The sequence below is a fragment of the Gavia stellata genome, chromosome Z (assembly GCF_030936135.1).
Source record: "Gavia stellata isolate bGavSte3 chromosome Z, bGavSte3.hap2, whole genome shotgun sequence".
NCBI classification, from domain to species: Eukaryota; Metazoa; Chordata; class Aves; order Gaviiformes; family Gaviidae; genus Gavia; species Gavia stellata.
The window spans coordinates 56,448,439-56,471,066 of record NC_082637.1 but is presented as its reverse complement, the minus strand read 5'-3'; the positions used below and the strand labels follow the sequence as shown (position 1 = coordinate 56,471,066).

Sequence of the window (22,628 nt, the reverse complement as noted above, 5' to 3'; positions counted from 1 at the left end):
TCTATAATATGTCTTTATACTCTTTTCTTTAGGATTCATTTGTTAGGGACTAAACATTTTTCATAGATATCAATACAGTGTAAAGCACTTAAGTGTATACCTAGCCTCAGGTGCACACTTCCATTTCCTTAACATCAGGAGAATGTGTATTTGAAATCAAGGGAATGCTTGACAGCTATACTGTGCTAGTCTTGATATGGCTGATTTCACTATGTTACAGTACAGTACTGTACAAGCTCTTGCAACACCAAAGACCCCCACTTCCCTCTCACTTCCTCTTAGACGTTTCTGCTCTTTCTTTTTGCCTTTTGCTTTGTTTTTGTTTTGATTTCTCTCAAAATTGATGCTGACATGTAACATAATGCTCCAAAATTTAGACTTCTATCAAGCCTCCTGGCTGTTGAACCTTCCTGGTACAGATCAAGAAACCACCTGCTCTAGCTATGCTATTTCCCATTTTGCAGCTTGGCAGCAGTGAGGAATTTAAAAATCACTGTGATCATGCCTGGCTTCAGAGCAAGATCCAGCAAAAGTCTGGAAGGGGCACACCGTCTGAGATATAGGGGTAGTGTGCCACACAGAGCAGTGAGCTGGAGTTCCATGAGAGCATCCCTGAGATAGCTCCCATTGCCCATGGGCATGTCTGGCCTGCCAGCAAGAAGGCCAAGGCAAACAGTGGGGTTTGTTTGGGATTGTCTTAGTCTCATAACCTCCTAAGGAGCCCCTAGATGTTAAATGAGGTATTATGTACAATGTCTTTCTCTTACTCTCTTTCTTTTTTTTTCTTTTAATTTTAACTGGGTGCTATTTACATCACTGCAATTATGCTGTTTGTTCTGGCATCCCATACACAAGCAAGTCTGTAGTGGCCAAGGGATGCTGGGAATAGTTGTGAGAAGTCATTCAGAGCTGATATTTAACCTAGTGCCTGAGCAGATCATGACCTGACATTGTATACACTCAGTTTGGTAACAGTGCATAAGAAGAGCAAAGGCAAGAAAGCTTGAGCTGTACTTTCATTTTAAAACTGGGCTATCATGCCCGGTGTTAGGAAAGCACTCAAAAGCCCACACTGTCAACAAAAAGACTTTTCCCAGCCTCAGTGGAGTTTGGATTAGGCCACACAATGTGCGGGCAAAGTTGGCCTTTTCACCTGGAGCACAAGCCTGGTAGCTCTCTCCTCACATCCAGGGTCAGCCATGGGGGAGGTTTTTAATCCCAAGGGTTAAGGCTCCCGCCTTATGCATCAGCAACCTCCCAGGCCATGGGGGAAACCGCAAAAGCTCCTTAATGCAGCATGCCACAGGAAGGAAGCGAGGGCCTGAGGACCTAGCAAGGAAATCTTTTGAAATCTTTTTTTTAATGCTTCTTTTGAAAAAGTGTGGCTATTCTCAGCATCTTTTCAACCTGTTCTAGCATGGGAATCTGTTCCTACTGCTCCTAATTTCCATGGAGCGCCTGTGCATATGAAGAAGTGAAGTTGGCACTGGCAGTCCTCTCTATTTGGGAGTGTCCTTGTTTCACTACTTAGAAGATTCCAGGTTTACAGCTAATTGTGGGTAAAAAAACCTTCAGTAGGTGGAGCAACGCGAGACGTGTCCTCAGTTCCTGGCGCTTTTGAGGACAGACACATGGCCAGACAGGCTGTCTCACTGCTCACCAAGTGGTTCGACATGGTGGGGTGATGAACACTAACAGAGACTCTCCAGAGTCATTGGTGAGAAGCGAGACTAATGGTATCAGGTTACTTCCCATAGGAAGGGCCTACAATGAAGAACACGGTGTTTATCTGACATGAATGGTTTGGAGATTACATCATTGGACATACACTGCACCCACACACTAACACCTGCTACACCCAAAGTGGTCCCTGTTTAGCATCTGCTTTTCTGATGTGGATGCATTGTTCTGGCTGAGCTAACTTGAAATGATTTAGGGAAGCATCCTGAGCGTTGCTGAGCAGAGATAGCACCACACACGGATATAAAGGCATTGTTGAGACAAGCTCTACGTGGGATGTTCTGCCAAATGGTTCCTTCCCTTCCTCTTCTCATTTCCTTGTTCTCCTTCAGTCACTGGAGAATGCTAATCCCTTTATTTTTTTATGTGTAAACTGGTAACATTCCAGACCTGCTACAAAAGGCATTTGACCAGAAGACTTTTATGGAAAGAGGCAGCAAGAGAAGCTGGAAATTTCTTTCCTGTATGAGGACTTGGCAGCAGTTTGATTGGTCCCCTTGGACCTGAGGATTTCAATATTGCTATGTTTGGATTGACAGAATCAGAATACGGACAGCCCTGCATTGACAGCTGTAAACAAAAAGGAAAATACTTTAGCTACTTTAATTCTTCCCTTTTATTGAAAATTCATATTCAATATGGTTTTGACCAACTGTAGAAACAACACATCTACAATGTCTTACTCATCCAAAGCAGCAAGCTTCTGACATTTTGTTCACAACACACAGAAAAAAGCAGACATACAACTATATCTGAAGGAAGAAAAGCATTTTCCATAGCTTTCCATAGCTAGTCATCACAGCTTGTGAAGGAAAAAAAAGCATTGGTATACAAAGATGTGGGATTTATACAGGTCTTCATGATTTCAAGTCTCATGGAAATCAACCACCCACTTTACAGACATGGAAAGAGGAATAGTTTTCTCACTGCTGAATCAATCGAGTGCTTTCTCAGCTTTTATAGAGGGACTAATCTTGGACTTCAGATGACAAGCTATTATTCTTGCCCCCTGCAATCTAATGTTTAAGGCGTGTGCCCCCTGATGTGAAACCAGGTGCTGCATTTCAGGCACCTAAGAATATGGTGCCTCAGCAGGGGAGTCAGATCAGCTAACTACAAAACTGCTAATTGAGTATGGGGACACCTACAGACAGCGCGTTCATTGCTGGTTCCAAAAATGTCTCTGAATGATATATGTAGGAATAAAATCTAGGCACTAGGTACTTGAGTCAGGACTTCCTTGCCTTGCAGGTACATTGGCTGAAATCCTTTTCTTCACCCTTTCTTTCCAGCCAAGAATGGCTCTCTCTGCCTGTTCCAGCCATTGGTTAGGCATGGGTAAGTCTATTCCCCCCACAGCTGTCTCCAGAGACAGTTGGCAAGGTGAGCAGGGCCCTTCCTTCCACATCACCTTTCGTGATGTGGCTGGGCATTGAAGAGCAAGATACAGGAGTAATGGGGCCAGGAATGGCTCTGAAGGCCCACAGGGGAGACCTGGGTTCTTGTCCCTGCACCAAAAACTGTTTCTCTGATTTACCTAATAATGTGTTTAGTGTAGTGAGGTTGCTGTGGCTTTTGAAGAGTAGTAATACCATGGTGCTTGTAAGAGATGTGGTCACAGGCCTTGTCTTGTGCAATCCCCGACCCAGCTGCTTACACAGGGAAAGCAGCAGAGTATCCTTAAAACACCTGCTGCCAGTATTTCCATGCATTCCCTCTCTGCAGATTGGGTTCACTACCCCTCTTCCCTTCTTCTCCAGCTCCTCCCCTTCCCTCTTTCATCCATCTCCCTCCATTCACCCTTTGCCTTTGTGCCCATCCATTTTCCACTGCATACCTCCCCTCTGCTTTCATGAGGAGTGAAGCTCTGCTCCTGCCAAAGAGCAGTCTTTGACCAAGTAAGAGTGTTGGAAGCAGAGTATCCCAAGCCAACACAGAGCTGCTCTACATACTCCTAATACTGTGCCCCACATGCATGTCACTGCAGCTCTCCCTAATTCTGGCGCTCCCTTTCCAAGAGCCTTACTGTGTATCACAGAGCAAACTGTTCTGGTGACCACCCCTCTTGAGCTCAGCTGCGCTCACAACACATCAGTCAAAGTGATTTTTTTTCCACTGTTACTCTGTTAAGCAGTAGCAGTGCTAAGGGAGTGGTGCTTGCCTCTTGCACCCACAGGCAAGGAGCAGAAGCATAGTTCTGACATTTGTGAAAAAAGAGGAAATGAGCCTTTCGAAGTAAGGATGTTCTTAAAAGGGCATGAAACTTGAAAACCACGAACTGCAGGTGACCCGCTACTTCTCTGTGATGAGGATACTTGCTGGCACGTAGTGATTCCTTGATACATGATTTTTGCATTTCCCAAAAGGAAATGCAAAAGAAAAAAGATCACACATTGCTTTAAAAAAAAAGTCTTACTCCATCTTTTCACCCCAGAATGCGAGTAAAAGGCTGTGGCCTTCACATAAAAGATATACAGCAGATTGTTTCATCAAAAGGAAACTAGTGACTTTGGCATCAGTTTGATAACTTTATTAAAATCATAGGTTTCCATTCTGTACAAAACTGAGGAGCTTTCTTTTTTTAAAAAAAATGTATTAATCACATAGGAAATAATGCAGTGTAAGTAGTTTGTTGATAAAAATCTCTCTGAAAGCTATATACAGGATTAATACCACACAACTGTATTAATGTAGAGACTATCAGCAACTTTAGCAATATATACAAACTACCTTTACACACATAAATATCTTATTTACAGCTAATAAATAACATCCAAAGCTAAATCATGTGTCCTCATGTACAAGAACCTTCACTATTTTGTAGCTAAGTTTTGTATGTGTTTGTATTTGATGCTGTATTAAGAGCACGCCTGTTTGGACACTTTATTTCCAAAGAACTTAACTCTAAGAGAAAACTGCAACAAAATGTGAGGTCTATGGGAATAAATCATTGTATTTATTTTTAGAGGTCTCAAATGCAGTGGCTCAATATTCAAATCCACCCTCAGTGACTCATCACATCTCTGCTGTAGTTTAAGGGTTAGGAAATTGAATGGGAGCAATTTCATGGTTATTAATATTCCAACATATTGCACTGTAAGACTTTTATCCCCAAATATACTAGCAGCCACAGCTGGAAAAAACCAAACTCTGCACATAAATGCATACATGTTGGTTTTGCTTTCAAGATGGGATGATATTGGAGAAATCACCACCTCCACACTGTCTTGCACATGCAGGAAAAGACTACAAAAACAAGCAAACAGCTCACATCACACTTCTCCAAGTGTCTACCTTCAAGCCCTTCTGCCTACCCAGTATTTTGCTTATCTTTAGAAAGCTGAAAGAGGGCTGTTGAACCTTCCAAAGCACTAGAAAAATTACATGTTACCTAAAGGGAAGCAGAATGCCTTCAATATATCTATTTTTGGCAACTTGCAGCATGTCTAATTCAAGTGTTTTTCAGAGTATTCATTCTTGTGTATCACACCATCAAGCTTCTTTTAACTGTCACAGCTCCTGCTCCTTGCTGAATTCCATTTCATGTCAGAAAACCAAGCAGCTCCTAGGATCAAACATTGCATCACAACCAAGCAAGAAACCAAGGTGGGTCACTGGCAGTCACAATTCCAGTACAGGGGAAGCATAAGCATGTTTGTCATCTGTCAAGTGGATTTACTTGCACTGAAGAATGCATACAGCAGCCACTCAGCTGCATGACTGACATTTGGTTTCAAAGAGCAGAGAAACTGTCATAGTTTTGGCATACAGGATGCAAGCAAGTGGGGGAAAAAAAATAAAATCTGTTTCCTGCAGTTCCTGGAAGCTCAACTGCTTTGCAGTTCCTTATTCACACATTGTTGGAGGCTAGATGGTTTCGTTTTCAAGAAATGAAAGCACAGATGAAAAATTGAATGTCTGTATAGGACACTAGCATTGCTGTCTTCTCCTACAACTGCTATTTATTCCAGGGTAAGCTGCATAGAAGTATATAGCTTAACAGATGATACCTATTGCTAAGCAGCACTGGCATCTACCCCCAGTAAAACACATTCATAACCACAAACTAGAAAATTCATCCCCATATTAAGTCAGTCCCTGACACCTTTTAGTAATATACACAGCAAAGGTATTTTTTCACATGAGAAAGCTACTCATTTGTTAAACACACACTTGAAGACAATGAACTCTAGCCACTGAACTGTCTGAAAATTCAGTTAGCCAAGCCAGAAAAAAAACCTGTCCAGTTTAAGAAGACTCCTGAAAAGAAAGAAAAGCCAGGTACAGGGCTTTGCTTCTTTTCAATAAATACTAGAAAATTGCTGTAGAGGATTTGATGTCAAGAAACTTTGTCACAAGGCACCATGATTAAGCAAAATTACTTATTCCTTCCAGCACTCAAGCCTTTGGCAAGTTGTTTTGCAGGTTTCTTTTTGTTTTCAACTATTTGGATAATGTATTTTTATGGTTAGTAACTTTGTATGCTGAGACTTCCTTACAAGAAGTCTCCTAAGATAGCTAGGAATAGCAGGCAAAAAGCCAGCAGTGGATAAATATTTCTATATATTTGGTTCTGAACATCCAGTCCACAGGGAAGAACAGACTCTCCTCCACAGTGTGGAAAATCTTCATTCTTGTCACTTAAGCAGATTCATGAGCAGAATTTTCTTTAGAAGCTTTCTTGGCACTGTGGGAGGGGGGAAGACAGGTAAGGTAAAGAAGAAAACGTAAGATACTTGTTCCTTTTTGTCTTAGTTTTGAGACTTAAGATTAAAAAATACTACTTAACAGGAAAATAAATTATGTGCTTGGGCTTTTCCTGGCTGCTGGTTGATTTTACATGTCAGATACACACACAGAGCTCTCAAAGCCTCCCCAGGTCATTGCCCTGGAGTGAAGGTCAGCACACATGCCTTTTTATGCAGAACCAGATGTCAGTCTAGAATTGTCCCCATGAGACCTTTCATAAACAGCAATTGCACTAAAATAAATATAACCACTTCTCCAGATCAAACTTTAGTGGATAAAGTCCAAATAAATCTGGCCCCACATTTTAAAGTTTACTCTGGGTCAGAAAAATCATTGATCAAAAAATTAACGTGCACCGAGGGCTATTAAAACAAAGACTCAGTCTCTGATCCAAACCAGAGCTGCAAATCTCAGGAAGTCACTCACATGGCGGTTGCCACTGCCATATGCAGTGTGCCAGGGAGCGCACCTGCATATGCCTGCTCCGTTTCTCTACCAGCCTCTGAATCTGCTGCTGGCCAGTGAGGAGGGAGCACTCTGGACTGACTCAGTATGGATGTTTGGACATTCTTCAATTAAGGGTAAATGTAGGGCATCTTTAGATAGACGCATGCTTTCCTCTTTGTGTTAGTGTCTTGTCTGTAAACCCTCTCTAACAGTCATTTATACTTGGCCACCTTGTGAATGTGAGAGGCAGTGACTTGTACTCACTTTTCAGACATGCTAACAACCACGCAAGATGATGGTTAGCAGAGAACCAAATTAGGGGTTTTTAAGCTGCCTTAAGCAAACCTCAGGTTAGTCTGAGTTATGATGTTTCTGAAGCCTTGAGAAGACTAGTGCACAAGTCAATAAAATCTGGAGGTTTTATTAGATCCTCCTGCTACCACTCAAGTCTCCTCCAACCCCAAAACAATAGTGATCACTCATACCCTCCTCTCTTCCTGTTGACAGGCTGCTCCAAGCATTTCACAAATATTGCTGCCTCTTCTCCCTTACTGAGACGTGAGGTGCCATCTCGAGAACAGAACACCACCCTGTGGAATAAATATTGGACAATCACATGACTGAGCCAGATGTCTGTTTTTAACCATAGGAACAGGACTGGTGCTTGGAAGCAGTCTTTATACTTTGTCATGTGGGGCACAACTACTTTACAAGCCTGTGAGAAAATTATTTTTAAAACAGAGTTCTGTGACAAAAGAAACACTGTGCAAGAAAAAATGGTAAATGCATTATGCATGGACCTCAAAGTGTAGCCATAACTTCCACTGGTCCTTTGCATAAAATCATCTTGTGGCTAAGACAGCAGAAGCTCCATCTCAAAAAGTCTCTTGGATCTTTATTTACACCAGCCCTTACGTGACTTTTTTGCCAGGTGAATGATCTTGGAAGAAAGCCTTGCTCCCTCAAATGTTTGGAAACAAGTAGGTTGCCAATTCCAGCAAACCTGAGCAGTGGCTTTTCTACTTATCAGTACTTTCTCCACCCCTATATTTGTTCAGCTCTGATAACTGTTCTTTGATGAAGTGACTGCCTTGTTTATTCAAAGGAGGAACATATTATTCACAATACTGTACATACAACATGCGTACTCTGTTCTGGGTCCATTTTCTGCTAACAGATCTCATGTCTATTGAATGACTATTACAAAAGATTCAGGTCAAAGCAGTTCTGTTCACTTTGCTGATGTTTTAACATTCGTGCATTAGCAATGTCCTGCAACAGTCATGTGTTTCAGTTTTCACACACCATTCAGTTATTCCCAACTCCTAAGAAATCCCAGCTTAACAAAGCAATGATTTCTTATGCAAATGCACTTTTGGAAGCGTTTCTAAAAAACTTGTTCTAAGGATGCTTTTTGCAAGAAAAGCTGTGCAAATGTCCAGCAAGAGGAAGGAGAACTGCAAATACAATCAGAGATGCTGGCTCATGGAGATACTCTCCTTCATATTATAACTAACCTGAGGCACATGAGACAGTGCTATACAAATTAATTACGTGGGCATAAAACTACAAATTGCAGATCCCAGTGGAAGCAAAGAACTGAACCTGGCTGACATAAATGCTGGTTTGGTGCCACTGGCACCCAGATTATCAGTGCTGCACCCATTTGTAACTGCTTTCCATGTTTTGTCCCGCCCTGTGAGATACTAGGAATCAGGAAACACTGTCAATTAAAACTAATATAGACTACAACAATCAAAACAAGTTACTTTTTCTGAGTTTCTCCAGACTTCACTCTGACTCTCTGGATGTCGAATGTAAAAGGAGTCCACCAGTCTGACCAGCTGAAGAAGGTGTCTTTCTCCCACTGCAGCTTCAGCATAAGCAGGTCACCAATGTCCACTTCTGTGTAAATCAGGAAGGAGAACGTCTTGTTTGAGGACACTTCAGGCCTGTGGGGAGGGGAATAAGGAAAAAGAAACAAAAAAGGGAACTGTTGGACAGATAAAGAAAATTAAGGGGAAACACTGCACCAGGACTTCATGTACTTCGGAGAAGAAGGAAGCAACCTTCTCCATAGTTCTGATGGAATACAGAAAAAAACACCTCAAGCTTTTGTAGAGGCACAAGGAGAAGCTTTCTGCAGCAAGGGTGGTAAAACCCTGGGACAGACTGCCAGGCAAGGGGAGTCTTCTCCAGTGCTGGTGACTCTCAAAGAAGGTAGACAAGCACCAGCCAGGAACAACTTAGGTTCCTTGGAGCAGAAAACAGACTTTGGTGCTTTCCAGCCCCATTCCCTGCCAGCCCAGGTGCAGGGATGTAAGCACAGACTTCTGCTTATTTGCAGAACTGTGGAAGGAAGTCCAATGTCTCCCTCAGCTTCTGCACTGAGGCCTTCAGACCCATCAGACAATTAACTCCAGGTTGCAGTCTGCTTTTAAGGAGCTTTAACACAGCTGGAACATGGCATAAAGATACTGAAAAGAGAAGAACACAGGAAACCTGCCACACCAGAAAAATTCTTACTAGGCTGAGCCACAGGTCAGACTTCACATTTCCCTATTTCAGATGTCTTATCAAGAACAGCTCCTGTAGAGCTTAGATCACTAGCTTCAGCAGTGGATGCATCCCCTTGATAAAGGACAAGAGCAGATTCTAGGATCCTGTAAGATTTCTGTAGCTGGAGCTAGAACAAGTTCTTCAGCCAGGGCTTTAACAGATTTAGGTAGACTCAACAGTATGTTGCAGTTGTTTCTGTAGCTACTTACAGTGTGAAAGCAATATTTTCACTCTCATCTAGAGTGCCATAGAGAGACATCAGGAATGGCTGGTTTGTCTTGGTTGTATTAGTCTTCCCAAAGAAATGGATCTTAACCTGGTAATGAAAGACTGGAAGAACACAAAAAAAGAGAGGCCATTAGGAAAAAACCTCAACCTCCAAAGAGACTGCTGATGACAAAACCACCCAAAAACCCCCATGCAAATCCTAAGCTGGAATATGCCAACATCTCTAAACTGCGGAGTTTAGTTCCCTGCAGGTATCCAGGGAACTATTTTTGTGAGGAGGTAAAGATTAGGATGCAAGGGAATCATGATTAAAAACACTTCTGCAGTTCTTGCAACTAAACTCTGCATTTAAGTTGACTGCCACTACCATAACCACAGAGTCTGCAGTATCACCTTCAAACCTGCTATAAAGTGTAAGACTTGCCATCTTTGACTTGAAAGAAGTGAGCTGTGCACTCCTCATACAGAAGCCTTGGTGAAAAAAAACTCAACCCACTGACACTGCAGATGAAGCACCAAATGCCAACAGAACACTAGTCTTGCAGCTGTTCTAACACTGCAGGAATGTGTGGTCTGATTGCTGGTCCATCACACAATGAGCATACCATGTGGCACAGTCAAAACTAGGGAGGAAAAAAATAAAGTACTAAAATCCAACTCAGAAGCTATTTCCCTAGCTGAAAGCCTTACAGTTCTTTCTGGCAATGTCCTTCTCAGACTTACCACTGTGGCAATGGCAATCAAGAATTTCTGGGATATTTTAACAAGGGCCAGTGCTCCTCTGTCAAAGGCACTACGAAAGGCACAGCCTGATGGCTGCACATCTTTAAAGAAGTTGCTCATCAGGCTGAGGTCTGCTGATTATTTTCCCAGCAGTAGGACAAATTAATTTGGATGAAAGATACTCAAAAAAATTGGAAGACTCAGTTGTTCCGAGTGACCAGGACACAGAGTAAATCCTCTTAATTGTACTACTTAGAAGCTTGTTACAAAATACCTTCCTTTTAGTATCCTACTCCCTACCTCCACACCTTGAGTAAGACGACACTGTTTCTCTGAGACTGCACTTTAGCTTGTGCCTAATGGCAAACTGCAGGCAAGCTTCACCCCTGCTCACCACAGGCACCAAAGCAGCAACATTATCATCTGCAGCATGCACCCACCTGACACACAGCTGAGCAGAAGTACCAGTCTTGCTCACCAGTAAGCAAGCAGAACCTACCTTTATAGGGCATTTGAGCACGGGTCTTCAAGTACATTTTGGTGTTTCTCTTCGTTCTCACTCTGTTGACCTTGTAACCCAAATTGTTGCAGCGGTTCTTCCGGCAGCTCAGGCAGAGACCCTTCTCAAAGGCCTCCTTTGTGTTGCAGCGGTAGGCCATGCTGGGCTTTTCTTCATAGAGGAGGGAGTCAATGAAGAGGTGGATGGATCGCTCATGAGAGCATTTCACCAGCTGATCCACATCTTGAAAGAAAGAAAGAAAAATGTGTACTATGTATACACATGCATATACTGATATAAATGCCTAAGCAACACTGTCAACAGGCACAATCCACTATGCCAGAACTGGGCTTTAGAAGGTGACTTTTAAAAGCACTCAAAAGAAAAGTTCCTGTGCCTCTCAAGGAGATCTTTGCTTTCAGGAAACCTGGAGGCTATTGAAGATCTCCCTTTGGATGTTACACTGTTTGTTTCAGAGCAGCCTCACCTGCAAAGCCTTTTTCAGCAATCAGACGGAGTGCTTCTCCCAAGTTGCAACCTGGCTGGAAACCTCCACCATTGGGATAAATATCAATGTGTCCAACAGGCTTCTGGATCCCAATGCTGCGGTCTGGAGAGCCTCGAGTATAGGTGTGTAGGACATCCACAAAGTCAGCATCATCCGGGGAGAGGCGGGTGAGGGCATCAGCATACTCAAAGGTAGGACCAGCTGGATCCAGCCCTTTATGGGGTAAACCACAAAGAAAAACTGAGATTATTGTCTGCCAAAGACACTGACAATGGTAACAAATGCCAAATGCAGCTACCACATTGGGCTGGAGTATTGCATATGGTGTCAGTGTCACTGTAGACATTACAGTGGCATCATTTAAGTAGCATTCATGTATACAGGAGAATCAAATACACTACCTTGAAATGCTGTCACTGTTTAAAAAATAAGGTGTATGTAAACATATGCCAAGAAGCCCAGATAGCTTCCTCACAGCTGTAGCATTTCCAGTGGATGGAAGAAACAAGCTAGTAAATATTTTCTCAATGACTTCCTCTCTCGTCAAGAAACAGAGGAATTGTAAAATTTGTATTTGAAGTGTCTGAAGTGTGGAAAATGTCTTGTGCTAACTCCCTGCTAGGGGAAAAAGTAAGAAACAAACGAGAGCTTCACTGTCTACATGCCTAAGGCAAAGGAGATCATTATGGTAAACTGTCAAGCTGCAACAATACTGACATCAAAAACACCCAGAACTATTCTGCCAGTGACCAAGTACCATCTCTTGAATCCAGACAACTACCTTGAGAGATGGCTGAAGGCAGAGCTGAAGGGACATGTCTTTTCCACAGCCCTCAGCTGGGGACAGGGTTGCCCACCCCTGGTTAGCCTCATCCAGTCTGAGCTGCCTCCCCCCGCAGTGAGGACACCAAGGACCACATCCCATCACTCCCTGTGCTCAAAGGTGATGCTGCTGCTTTGCCAGGGAGAGGTTCATCCTGGGCACCGAGGGCAACCATGGGGGCGTAACGGAGGGCTACCAGTATTCGAGTGATTTGGCAGCCTCAGAGAAAGCAACAAAGCTGCAGCTGAGAGAAAGGAAGGGTAGAGGGACTACTGCTTTGGCCTCCTGATTTTAATCTGCCACCTCTCAGCAGTCAGCCTTTCCTGATGCAACTGCTGCCTAGCCCACAACCCAGCATGCCTGTAGATCTGGGATTACATCCAGGCTCAGGGGTGAAAGGGCAAAGAATGCCAGGAGGAAGGGAGCTAGGGTCCCACTTGAATGCCACTCCCAAGCTCTCTCAGCAGTGAAGACACCACAGATGAGTGATTTTCTTAGCATCGTCTGCTGATGTTGGCATTTCCTTTGTCACTGAGATCAGTGCTAGGGGCTCAGCTCTCCAAGTGCTGGGCTGTAAATCAGCCCCAGAGTGGCCATGCATTCTGCCTTGTCTAGCACACTTCACAGCCTCCAAAAAGCACGCTAAGCAGACATTTAAGCATGCATAGGAACAGGGCAAACATATACTTCCCCCTCTTCCCAAAACTCTCCCAGTATTATTTTCAGCCTAGAATATTACTGACCCTGTTAGGATTAATTTTTAGTAACTCACAGTGAATCTCTTCTGATTATCTGTCCAGTCTCCCTTTGAGCCCATATAAACTTGTACCCACAGCATCCCATGGCAAAGAGGTCTGCAGGTACTACACCTACTGTTCTTTTTGAACAGCTCCCAACAGCTGTAAGGATGATCACCTGGATGAAGACAACCAGCTGAAGTTCTTGTGCTGCAAGAGATATTGTGACCTTCTTCAAGCCATGAATTTGGCCAGTCTTGATCACATCCCCTGCAACTAGTCCCTTTTCATGTCCAATGAATCCCTGCCTACTCACTTATTTCTTGTGCAGAAGCAGATCAAGGCTTCTCACCCACCACCTTTGTTGCTCTTTGGTGTAGCTTTTCCAGTTCTACTACAGAAGTATCAACCCTGCTAATTCAATAAAGAATGAACATATAACCTAAGTACTGCCAACAAGCAACAATTATTCTGGTGATTTTCCAGAGGAAGGTAATATTTCAGTGTGGAAGAGACAGGACTCTCCACTCTACAGCCTCAGGTTTTCTTACCAGTAATTCTGTTCACCTTCTTCTTGGTCAGGCTCCCAGCAATCCCAGCAGCATGTGCACCTAGACTGTACCCCAGCAAGTGGACATTGTTGAGAGGATAATTGAATTGCTCCTGCAGAAGAGAATGATTTGTTTAAAGTTTGAAGTCAAATGGGAGAACATCAGAAGACACAAGGGCAAATGTTTTGTAAACACTGGGATTTCTCTGATCCATGAATAATAGAAGAAACCCTAAATACAATTAACATAATTTTGTTCCATACTAGGTTACTTGAGTTAACTACCTTAAGGCAAAAATCTAAGCAGAGAGGAATGCAGAATGAAGGACAGAACACAGGGCTGTGTATTATATCAAAGGTTTTCAGCCACCCCTTCCCCACCAGTTTCTGGATCTCCTAAGTACTTCCCAAAGGCAGGGCAGACTTCTGTTTCCCAAGGGCTGGCTGCTGTGTAATATATAGGAACCTGTCTTTCATAGCTACCTCTCACAGAGCCTTCAGAAATACTGTGGACTCACAGGGCTCCACAGACCACAAGGTGAAATTTCTGGAATGCACTATAAAAGGCCTCCTTGTGTAAGAGATAACCATTAAATTAAAGCTGGGATTTTACCAATGCAGCAAAAGTACTGTCTGCAACAGCTTAACTCCATTGACCCAATATGAGATGGTTAACACAGCTGCTGTTTTGTCCCCTAGGATATTATGTACAATGTGAGACATGACCACATGTCTTACCTCCATCCAGTCAATGAACATAGCAACATCCTTTCCCACCAGCTTAGTGTATGCAGCAGACACTGGGTAGTGCTGCTGAGCTCGAATTAGCCAGTCCACCACAATGACGTTTGAATCAGGTTCCCTCTTGTACAGAGCATCCACCAGCTTCGGGACCCAACTTTCATACATTCCTGTCACCTGTTGGGGTTTTTTTTAATTAAAAAAGGAGAAACCTTAACATTAGCTGTGGCATATAGACACCTCAGCTGATACATCTAGCACAGTTCATCAGGAGTGTGGCTAAAAGGGAGATTCCTCCCCTTTCTTCTTACCGTCCACCCATGGATCACCACAAAGGTTTTACTGGTATGGTTGAAGTTACACTGTGCCAGGCTGTCCACCTGCCCAGGAACCAGGTAGCAGACATCCTCGTTGGGCTCTGCAGGTGTCCGTAAGGAAAACTTGCTCTCAATTCCCTCAAAATTGGTCTCGGCTTCTGCTATGCAAGAGCACACAAAACATATAGTAGCGTTTTATGAGTATTAGGACAAACAGTTCAGAAGTCATAGGTATGATTTTGGAGAGATATTGGGAACAGTCAAGAAATGGGACACGTGTTTTTCATTTCCTACAGTGCTCCTTTTGTCCTAGAATGGCCATATAAAGAGGAAAACAAAGGGTGAAAATTGCTAGCCCCTCCAAGGTCCTGCTAAAACAGTGAGAATCTGGCCAGCTGTCAGAGAGGTATAAATTCCTTCTAGGAGTCAGTATTTTATCCATTACACTATTAACAATAAACCTGTTAATTACTACAGCAGTGCAGAAAACTGCACAGGGCAGGCATAGACAGTACATGTAGGAACGCAGCAAGTTCCCACCGTACTATTACATATTTTGGTGCTGCATCTTCCACATCACTTCATCAATAACCACTGCCTAACAAGACTCTTTATAGCACTCTGTAACTGCACAGCATTAAAAATAAGAGCTGCAAAGTCACCACTGTTTTACAACATGCTGGTTTTAACTTTTTATCAACAGAGGAAGACAGCAGGTGAGAAGATCAGACACCCATTAAGGAAACTGAACTAGCAAAGCAGAAGCCTGTATTTTGAAGACAGTATTTTTTCAAATTATCTGATAAGCAACACCACGGAAAATATCTTCCTCTGCCTGAAGCTATGCTGAATGGGGGGGGGGGGGGGGCAGGGGACAACACATGAGGATCATGTACTGGTGGTAACAAAGCATGTCATGGTCTGAAAAGATCACTTCTTAGAGAACTCCCTCCAGCTTCCAGCTTCAAAATGCAAGTTTTGCTTTTGTTCCTGCCAAGGCAGAGAAGTGACTTTAGGCTTCATGCTCACTACTTCCTTTGTCTGGGAAGAAACTTAAATGTCTCCTCTTTTTACATCTGATTCAACACTTAAGTACCTCTATATCCAGCAGACCCTGTAATTAACTGTGGACTTAAATACCAATGCTTTTCAAAAACTGGGCCCTACTTTGGCAACTTGCATTTAGCAAATATTGATTGCCTGTTTTCCAAGTGCAGCTGAACTCAGGCCAACTCTGTCCTGCTCAGCGTTGTGATGCCTGGCATCATGATCACCAAGCTTTCACAAAGTCCTAAACACACATGAATGAATGGCTCCAAGCCACCATAGGGGATGCAAAGGGACACTGTGAGGACCTCATGCCAGACATGCAAAACAGATTTCCACTCCCCTTCTTTTTCCCATTGCAGAAGAAGTTTTCTGTGATAACTGGCAGATTTGTATTCTCCATAAAGTTGTGCTGCATCACTCAGAGGCAATGAATAATGACCTATTCATTTTTTTCTAAAACTTAGTTTTTCTGGTCTTCTCATTCAAGCTACCATACTCAGCAGGGCATTGACTTACATCCGACCTCACTCAGCCCTCAGGTAGCTGCATAAAGACTGGGAGGTTCCTGCTTGGTTCCTGCCGTGGTTGCCAGGCCACGGAAATCAGGGTCTAACCTCTTGCGTTAAGTGTAAAACCAGCACACAGGCTGGCAACAAATGCTTATGTGCAAGCCTCGGAGAGACTGCCGTCATCGGCAAGCAATAGCTTAACGTTGCCCGAGTTCATCAGGACTCCCTACCTGTCGAAAGTAAAGCACATGCAGGGAAGGAACAAGAACTGTTCATTGAACAGAGGCAGTGCTCAGCTTTAGGTTTTGACCTTGACTATGCTAGGTTGGCTAGCTAACCCAGGATAATTAGACGGAGGGCCCCCTTCCTGCCTCCTTCCCCCTAAAGAAGGGATAAAGTTTATGAAAAACACCTTTCTCCAAACCAGTGTAAGTATTCACGTAACAGTGAATATAAGACTTTACCTATTGAAAGCAAAATTTACCGAACTAACCAAATGCTGATCTTTCTCAGAAGTTGCCCCTTTCTTATTTTTTTTTTTGCACATTCAAAACTTAGTTTTCTCACCAACTGAGTACAAAACCCCTTTCTGAAACAAACCTTTAGAATTTCACTATTTACTTTTTAGCCAGAAAAAGTCCCAAAGGCTGACTGGTTAAATATCAACCACAACTTTTCACTCTGCAGTGAATCAGAAAAACCTTGAAAGGACCAAGAACAGCTTTCAACTGTAAGGCATACAATGCAAGGACTTTCAATTATGCATATTCCTGCCCTGCACAGGAAGGCGAGCAAGAATAGTCCACCTGCTCACTAGTTAATAGTGCTTCCTTTCATACTTAGATATTATTTCCCTTCTGAATTAAAGCTATCTGATAATCTTCCAAAATCTAAGTTAAAATACTATTCTGTCTTGTAGTGTGTTTTCAATTATGAACACATGCCAGAATTTGCATATAAGTTCAGACCGCATTTCTTCTGGAAATAAGCTTGTAACAAACTAAAATTAACAATTCTAAGCGCACTGTACTTAAGGTGCACTTAGAAAAGTGCACCAAACTTAGAAAGACTGCAGTACAGTGGCACCTACCACTGAAGATGTGCAAAGTGCTTCACAAATATTCGTGTGTTTCAGCCTAAAAACCTTTGGGTGGGATTTAAGGATAAAGGAAAACTGTGATGCAGCCACCACGAGGAAAGCAGCAGCTGCAAAGCAACAGCCCGTGAGTTAGGGAAATGGCAGAAGGCCACTCTGCTCATTTAGCTATGTTGTAGGAAGAATTAGAAAGTCAGAAGAAATTATTGTTAGCATCTTTTATGGTCACAAGAAGTGTCACATTGTCTAATATCTACATATGCTCAGTTCCCAGCAGCAAGCTACCCTCTGGTTGAGGGAAGTGTGTGTGGTGGCATTTGTTACAGACTTAATGATGTGCTCATTAAGAAGCTATCCTCAAAAGTTGCCTGAGTTTGGCTTTGGAACTTCTGTATGGCTCAGAGCATAAGATAACTTCTCTGCCCCCCATGTCGTGCTGCCAACATGCTACAATATCACCTCAACTCCCACCTTCTGCAGATTAAATTTTAGAAATACAGTACAGAGGTATGTAATAGTATGTACACACTCACAACACATACTGACATCTGCATGTACCATGCAGCAAAGAAGCTACACAGGATATCACTTCAGAAAACTAGCATTTCCCACTTCTACTTTTGTACCTCGAAGTATCTTGGCCTATTCAAAAAAACTGTTCAGAACCAAACTTTGTCATATATAGACTTTTGTCACAGACCTTTCCCTCATAGATGTAAAGTGAGACATCTCCTTGAATCATGTCCTAACTGAGCTAGTCAAACAGTTGGGTCTCATTCTTAACAGCCTTACACAAAGCCAAAGAAATGCAGAGACAGTCAATGTACACACTCACCACTAGTTAGTTAATGATGTGTTTTAACCCAAATTAGTTAAGCCAGGGAGAACCTGGAAATGGGGAGTCTTCAGCATGTTTCTGAAAGGTGGACAGAAATTTACCTCAATTTGCATCAGGTTTTACATAATGTAGATACAGCAATTAGATATAAAGAAATGTATGTGCATCCATACTGAGACTCTGAAGTAGTTTTTAGTGACAAAAATGCAAGTCCATTTCTAAACAAGGCCTTGAAGAGAAGCAGATCTGGAGGTAAAAATGCGTAGACAAAACAAATCCATGCTTTTGCTAAAAATCACACTTTCCCAGGCTTAGCTCAGCAGAGGTATAAAGGCATGTGCTCTGTACTGCAAAAGCTTCCAGGCACGCAGTTGCAAATACAAGCCCCTGTTACAAAACAAAGTTTTCTGGCCAATGCTATGTGCTTACAGTTAACAAGGTGACCTACAAAGGGATTATTTAGGGAACTGCAAAAATGGAGCAGAATTAAGAATTAAGCCACTAATTTCAGACCCAAGCTGGCTTTTCTAACAGCCTACAGGCTGTGTTGCCAAATTCCATCATTCTATCATACTCTGCAAACTTTCTGATGCTTTTCTTACACCTCCATTTACAAAATCTCAATTTTCATATTTTAAAAAAGCTGTCCTGCACGTCAAGGTATAGAGAATACCTTAGAACTCAGAAGAAAGTACAAAAAAAGCAGCTTAGAAACTGCAAAAAGTCAGTAGTTTAATTTTCTGTTTACACCTCGTGACATTCTGGACTTCGCAATTTGTGAAACTCCATTCAGTTAGGGACTCCTATCAATTTTGAAAGCATCCCACTGACTTTAAGTGTTCTGACACAGTACAAATACAAGTTTACACACTAATTAAGAGAATTCAGCTTCAAGTTTCCTTCATGGGAGGCCCAAGGCAACCTGACAACAGATTTTGATGAAGAAAAGTGTTTATCACTGGTCGGCCGGGTGGAGAATGTGAGTTTTGAGGAAGTAACATCATCTGGAATATTAATCAAATGTTAAACTGCCTGCATCAGACACAGGATGCCAAATATGGTAACAATGCATTTGCCAGAATCAGTGCACCTGAACTGCAGTTTTAAAAAGGGAATCTTTGATAAACAACAATTTCCTAGCATTATGTACACAGAAATAGAAATACTATTAGCTAGGTGCAAAGATCATTAGAAATTACACCGCTAGACTGTGTAAACTCAAGCCCACAGACATGCACAGCAGCAAACATCTGCATCTACCATCATTTACATAACCAGCTAGAGTTAACTGGAATAACTCTTCCCCCAGATGATAATCAGCATTAGAATCATCCATCAATCAGTCATATTGAATTCCTACATGAGTTCTGAAGCAAACTCGTGGACAGCTGCAATAAAGGGGCTGTATCACTGACATTGTTATCATTTAATTTGATCTACAACACTATAAACTGAAAGCAGACTACTGTGTGTTGCAATCCCATGAAAACACCCCACAAGTGAGATTATTGTTTAAATTTGCTGTAAAGAAATTACAACTTCGAGTTTATTTATGTCTTCCTTAATGGCAGAACCCTGAGAGTATGTTCTCCCTCACTTCCCAGGAAGAGTCAATAGAAAGAGCAACACCTCTGAAAAGCAACTGGGCCCAAGTTCAGACGCTGCGCAGGAACCTCCCAGCTCAAGTCCTGCAGGTGGCAAAATGAGGGCAAACTGCTGTTCTCGCACTGTGCACATGGGTGCTTGCCCCTCTCCAAGGCACTGCCTGTCAAACAGATCCTTACTCAGCTGCAGCTGGAAAGCTTGTAACTCAGTCCAGCAGAGCTCTTGCCATCCATCAGGCTCTCTGGGATATCTGGAATTAGCCCAAAACAATAAAATGCAATCACTGTCAGACTTTGCAGTCATATGGAGGAAAGGAGGCATGAGAAAGCCATACCATGCAAGTACTTCCTGCACAGAAGAGATTCCAGCAAACTTTTACAAGTGCTAGTGCTCATGCTATTCTCCAGCACACTTTTGATGCCTGACAGCCTCACCTCTGTGCCTTCTCAGAAATAGTTTGTTTCTGGAAAGGCCATGCCACAGCTGCCCCAGGAGGTCTATCCCAAACACAGCCATAGCAAAAGCCAAGCAGCTCACATCACACAGCAGTGTAAATCTGCTGTAACCCGTGACTCTGGATTTACACTGGTAAAAAGATCAGAATGTATTCCTAGCAATGCTTTTATCTTTTCCTGGAACACCAATATTATCTTCACCTAGAATATTTTTTTTCTATGGTGTTTATTAAATACTCTGGATTCCTGAAGGGCTGGGTCATGTATTTTCATGGTTTCAAAACATCTTTTTATGGTGGTGTGTAAGAAATAGCGCAGGACTGAAGGCTTAGACAGCTTTAGGATGATCGCACAACCTGTTTTCGTATAACCCGTTCCTAAGGAGAAATAATGTAATCATTAGTAAGTCCGTGGCAAATCATTTCCTACAGCGATGAAAGCTTGCTCTAGGAAGATAGTTATTTTACAGTATGAAACTTGGATACTGTGATGAAAACTGCTTTTGATTGCCTCTGATGGCACAACATTGGATTAAAACCGAGAATACATTCCTTTGGCTGTGCCCCATCCTCCTACTTTTGAATACTTCCCTTCAGCTTCCTTGTACACAAAGGAAATAACAAAGGCATCTGCAGGGAAAAAAGCAGCAGTTTCCATATTCCATTTTAGTATCACACAGTAGCTCCAAGAGTTACAGCCACATTTTCTTCTAAGGCTGTGGGCTTTTAAAGATAGACATTATGTGTGGGAGATTAGTGTAAGAAAGTCAGACTGTGACAGGGCACTGCTAACATAAATTTGGTGAGCAGTGGTCTCCTAAAACTAGTCTCTTTGCTCATCGAAGTTGCAATCATGTTGTGATTAATTGAGAGAGCATTAGTGAACATCCAGTAGTCAACATTCACACGTTCCACTTTCTCTAGCCTGTCGGGTGCCTATGCACAAATGCAGGTACAACAGGTGTAGTGGAAGTACAATCATATATGTACATATATGTATACAGACACCGTGAGAGTATACCCCGCTGTTCACTTTTTCCCTAATGGATGCTGCTGCATGAAAGGCGCTAACCGCAACCCTAAAACATTATCCAAACACATTATCACGACGCTGATGAAACTCAGCCTTGCCTCAGACAATTCGGACCCAGAGCGGTAGGAAGTTGCGATGCAGGGCTCCCATGGGATGGGCGAGTCCCACGCACAACGGAGGTCCCTGGCCCTGCAGGGAGCTGAGGGACCCTACCGTGGTGCTACCGCGGTGCCAATCCACCTCCAGCAAGGGAGTCCTGGAAGCCACCTTGCTCCGGGGGAAAAAAACAAAAAGCACATCCCAAACCTCCAGAGCCCGTGCCATCAGCCCGGCAGGTTGTGCCTGCGCTCCAGGCAGGGAACCGGCTCTGGGTCTGTCCGGACAGGAGGTCGCTACCCCCCCGCATGGCCCTCCGGAGACTTCCGAGGCCACCCCACGCCACCCAGGTCCCGCAGCATGCCCCCCACCCCGTAAGAGCCTTACAAAGCTAAGCTGCAAACTCCCCTTTCCCGCCATGCCGGCGACATTTCCCCCCTCCCAAATGCAACAGGCTCCCCTGCACCCCCGCCCCGTGCGTGCTCCGGACTCCGTCCGAGCCACCCGCCCCCCGCACCGCCCATCGCCCCTTCCCCGGGCCGGGACTTACCGCCGGCGGCAGCCGGAGCCGCGCCGAGAGCAGCCACCCAGCGCAGGCAGAGGCAGAGGGCGGCCAGAAACGCCCTCCTCCCCATCTCGCCTTCCTTCTCCCTGCGCCCTGCCGCAGCAGGAAAGTTTCGATGCAAAAAATAAAAAAAAAAGTTTTAAAAAAAATACAACTGTAGCGCAAAAATAACGCGATGGCCGTGAATCACTCTGGGAACAGCCAGCTGCGTACCGACACCGCAGCCACAACAACCCTCTGCCACCGCCGCGCCCTCCCGGGCCCTTATGTCCCCGCCAATATGCAAATATGCAAATAAGCCCCTCACCCATTGGGCGCACGGCGCGGGGCGGGGCCGGCGCGGCCCGAGGGCGGGGCGGGGCGGGGTGGGGGGCCGAGCCGGTCCCGCGGGGCGCAGCGACCCTGGCCGGCACTGGGACAGCGCGGCGGCACGGCGCGGTCCCGGGACGGTACGGCCCCGCGCTCGGCACGGCAGGGCACCGTCCGGCACGGCTGGACGCGGCCCGGCCGAGACCCAGGACCTCTGGCAGCGTGCGCCAGCGTGCATAGACGCCTCGGCTCTGAGCCCGCGGGCCTGGCTCCCTCTGCCCACCCGCATCTGCCCCAGCTCTGCCCTCTGCTCGCCGCGCTGTGCCTCGCCAGCCCGGCCCGCACAGCCAGGATGCGGCCCTGCCGCTCTCCCCTTGGTCCTCCCTGCCTCTGGCAACCTAGCTCCGCTGTGCCTTGAGTAAGATCTTCCTGGTCATCCATGCTTTTGCACC

General features: G+C 44.1%; 1 protein-coding gene across 4 annotated transcripts; it reads right to left on the bottom strand.

The window, feature by feature from the left end:
• Nucleotides 1-4,255: 4,255 nt before the first annotated feature.
• Nucleotides 4,256-21,997, bottom strand: LPL (lipoprotein lipase). 4 transcript variants are annotated; one of them, XM_059834425.1, is made up of 11 exons: nt 21,872-21,976; nt 14,916-14,922; nt 14,616-14,782; nt 14,302-14,481; nt 13,565-13,676; nt 11,433-11,666; nt 10,946-11,188; nt 9,705-9,825; nt 8,706-8,888; nt 7,422-7,526; nt 4,256-6,427 (listed from the first exon to the last, which is right to left on the bottom strand). In XM_059834425.1, the coding sequence occupies exons 1-11, from the start codon at nt 21,935-21,937 to the stop codon at nt 6,382-6,384; spliced, it is 1,464 nt and encodes a 487-aa protein (XP_059690408.1). In that variant the 5' UTR covers nt 21,938-21,976; the 3' UTR covers nt 4,256-6,381. The 4 variants fall into 4 exon arrangements, with proteins under 4 accessions (XP_059690408.1, XP_059690409.1, XP_059690410.1 ...); XM_059834426.1 differs by lacking the exon at nt 14,916-14,922 and having other exon boundaries at nt 21,853-21,997; XM_059834427.1 differs by lacking the exon at nt 14,916-14,922 and having other exon boundaries at nt 14,616-14,779; nt 21,853-21,997.
• Between the last annotated feature and the right edge of the window lie 631 nt (nt 21,998-22,628).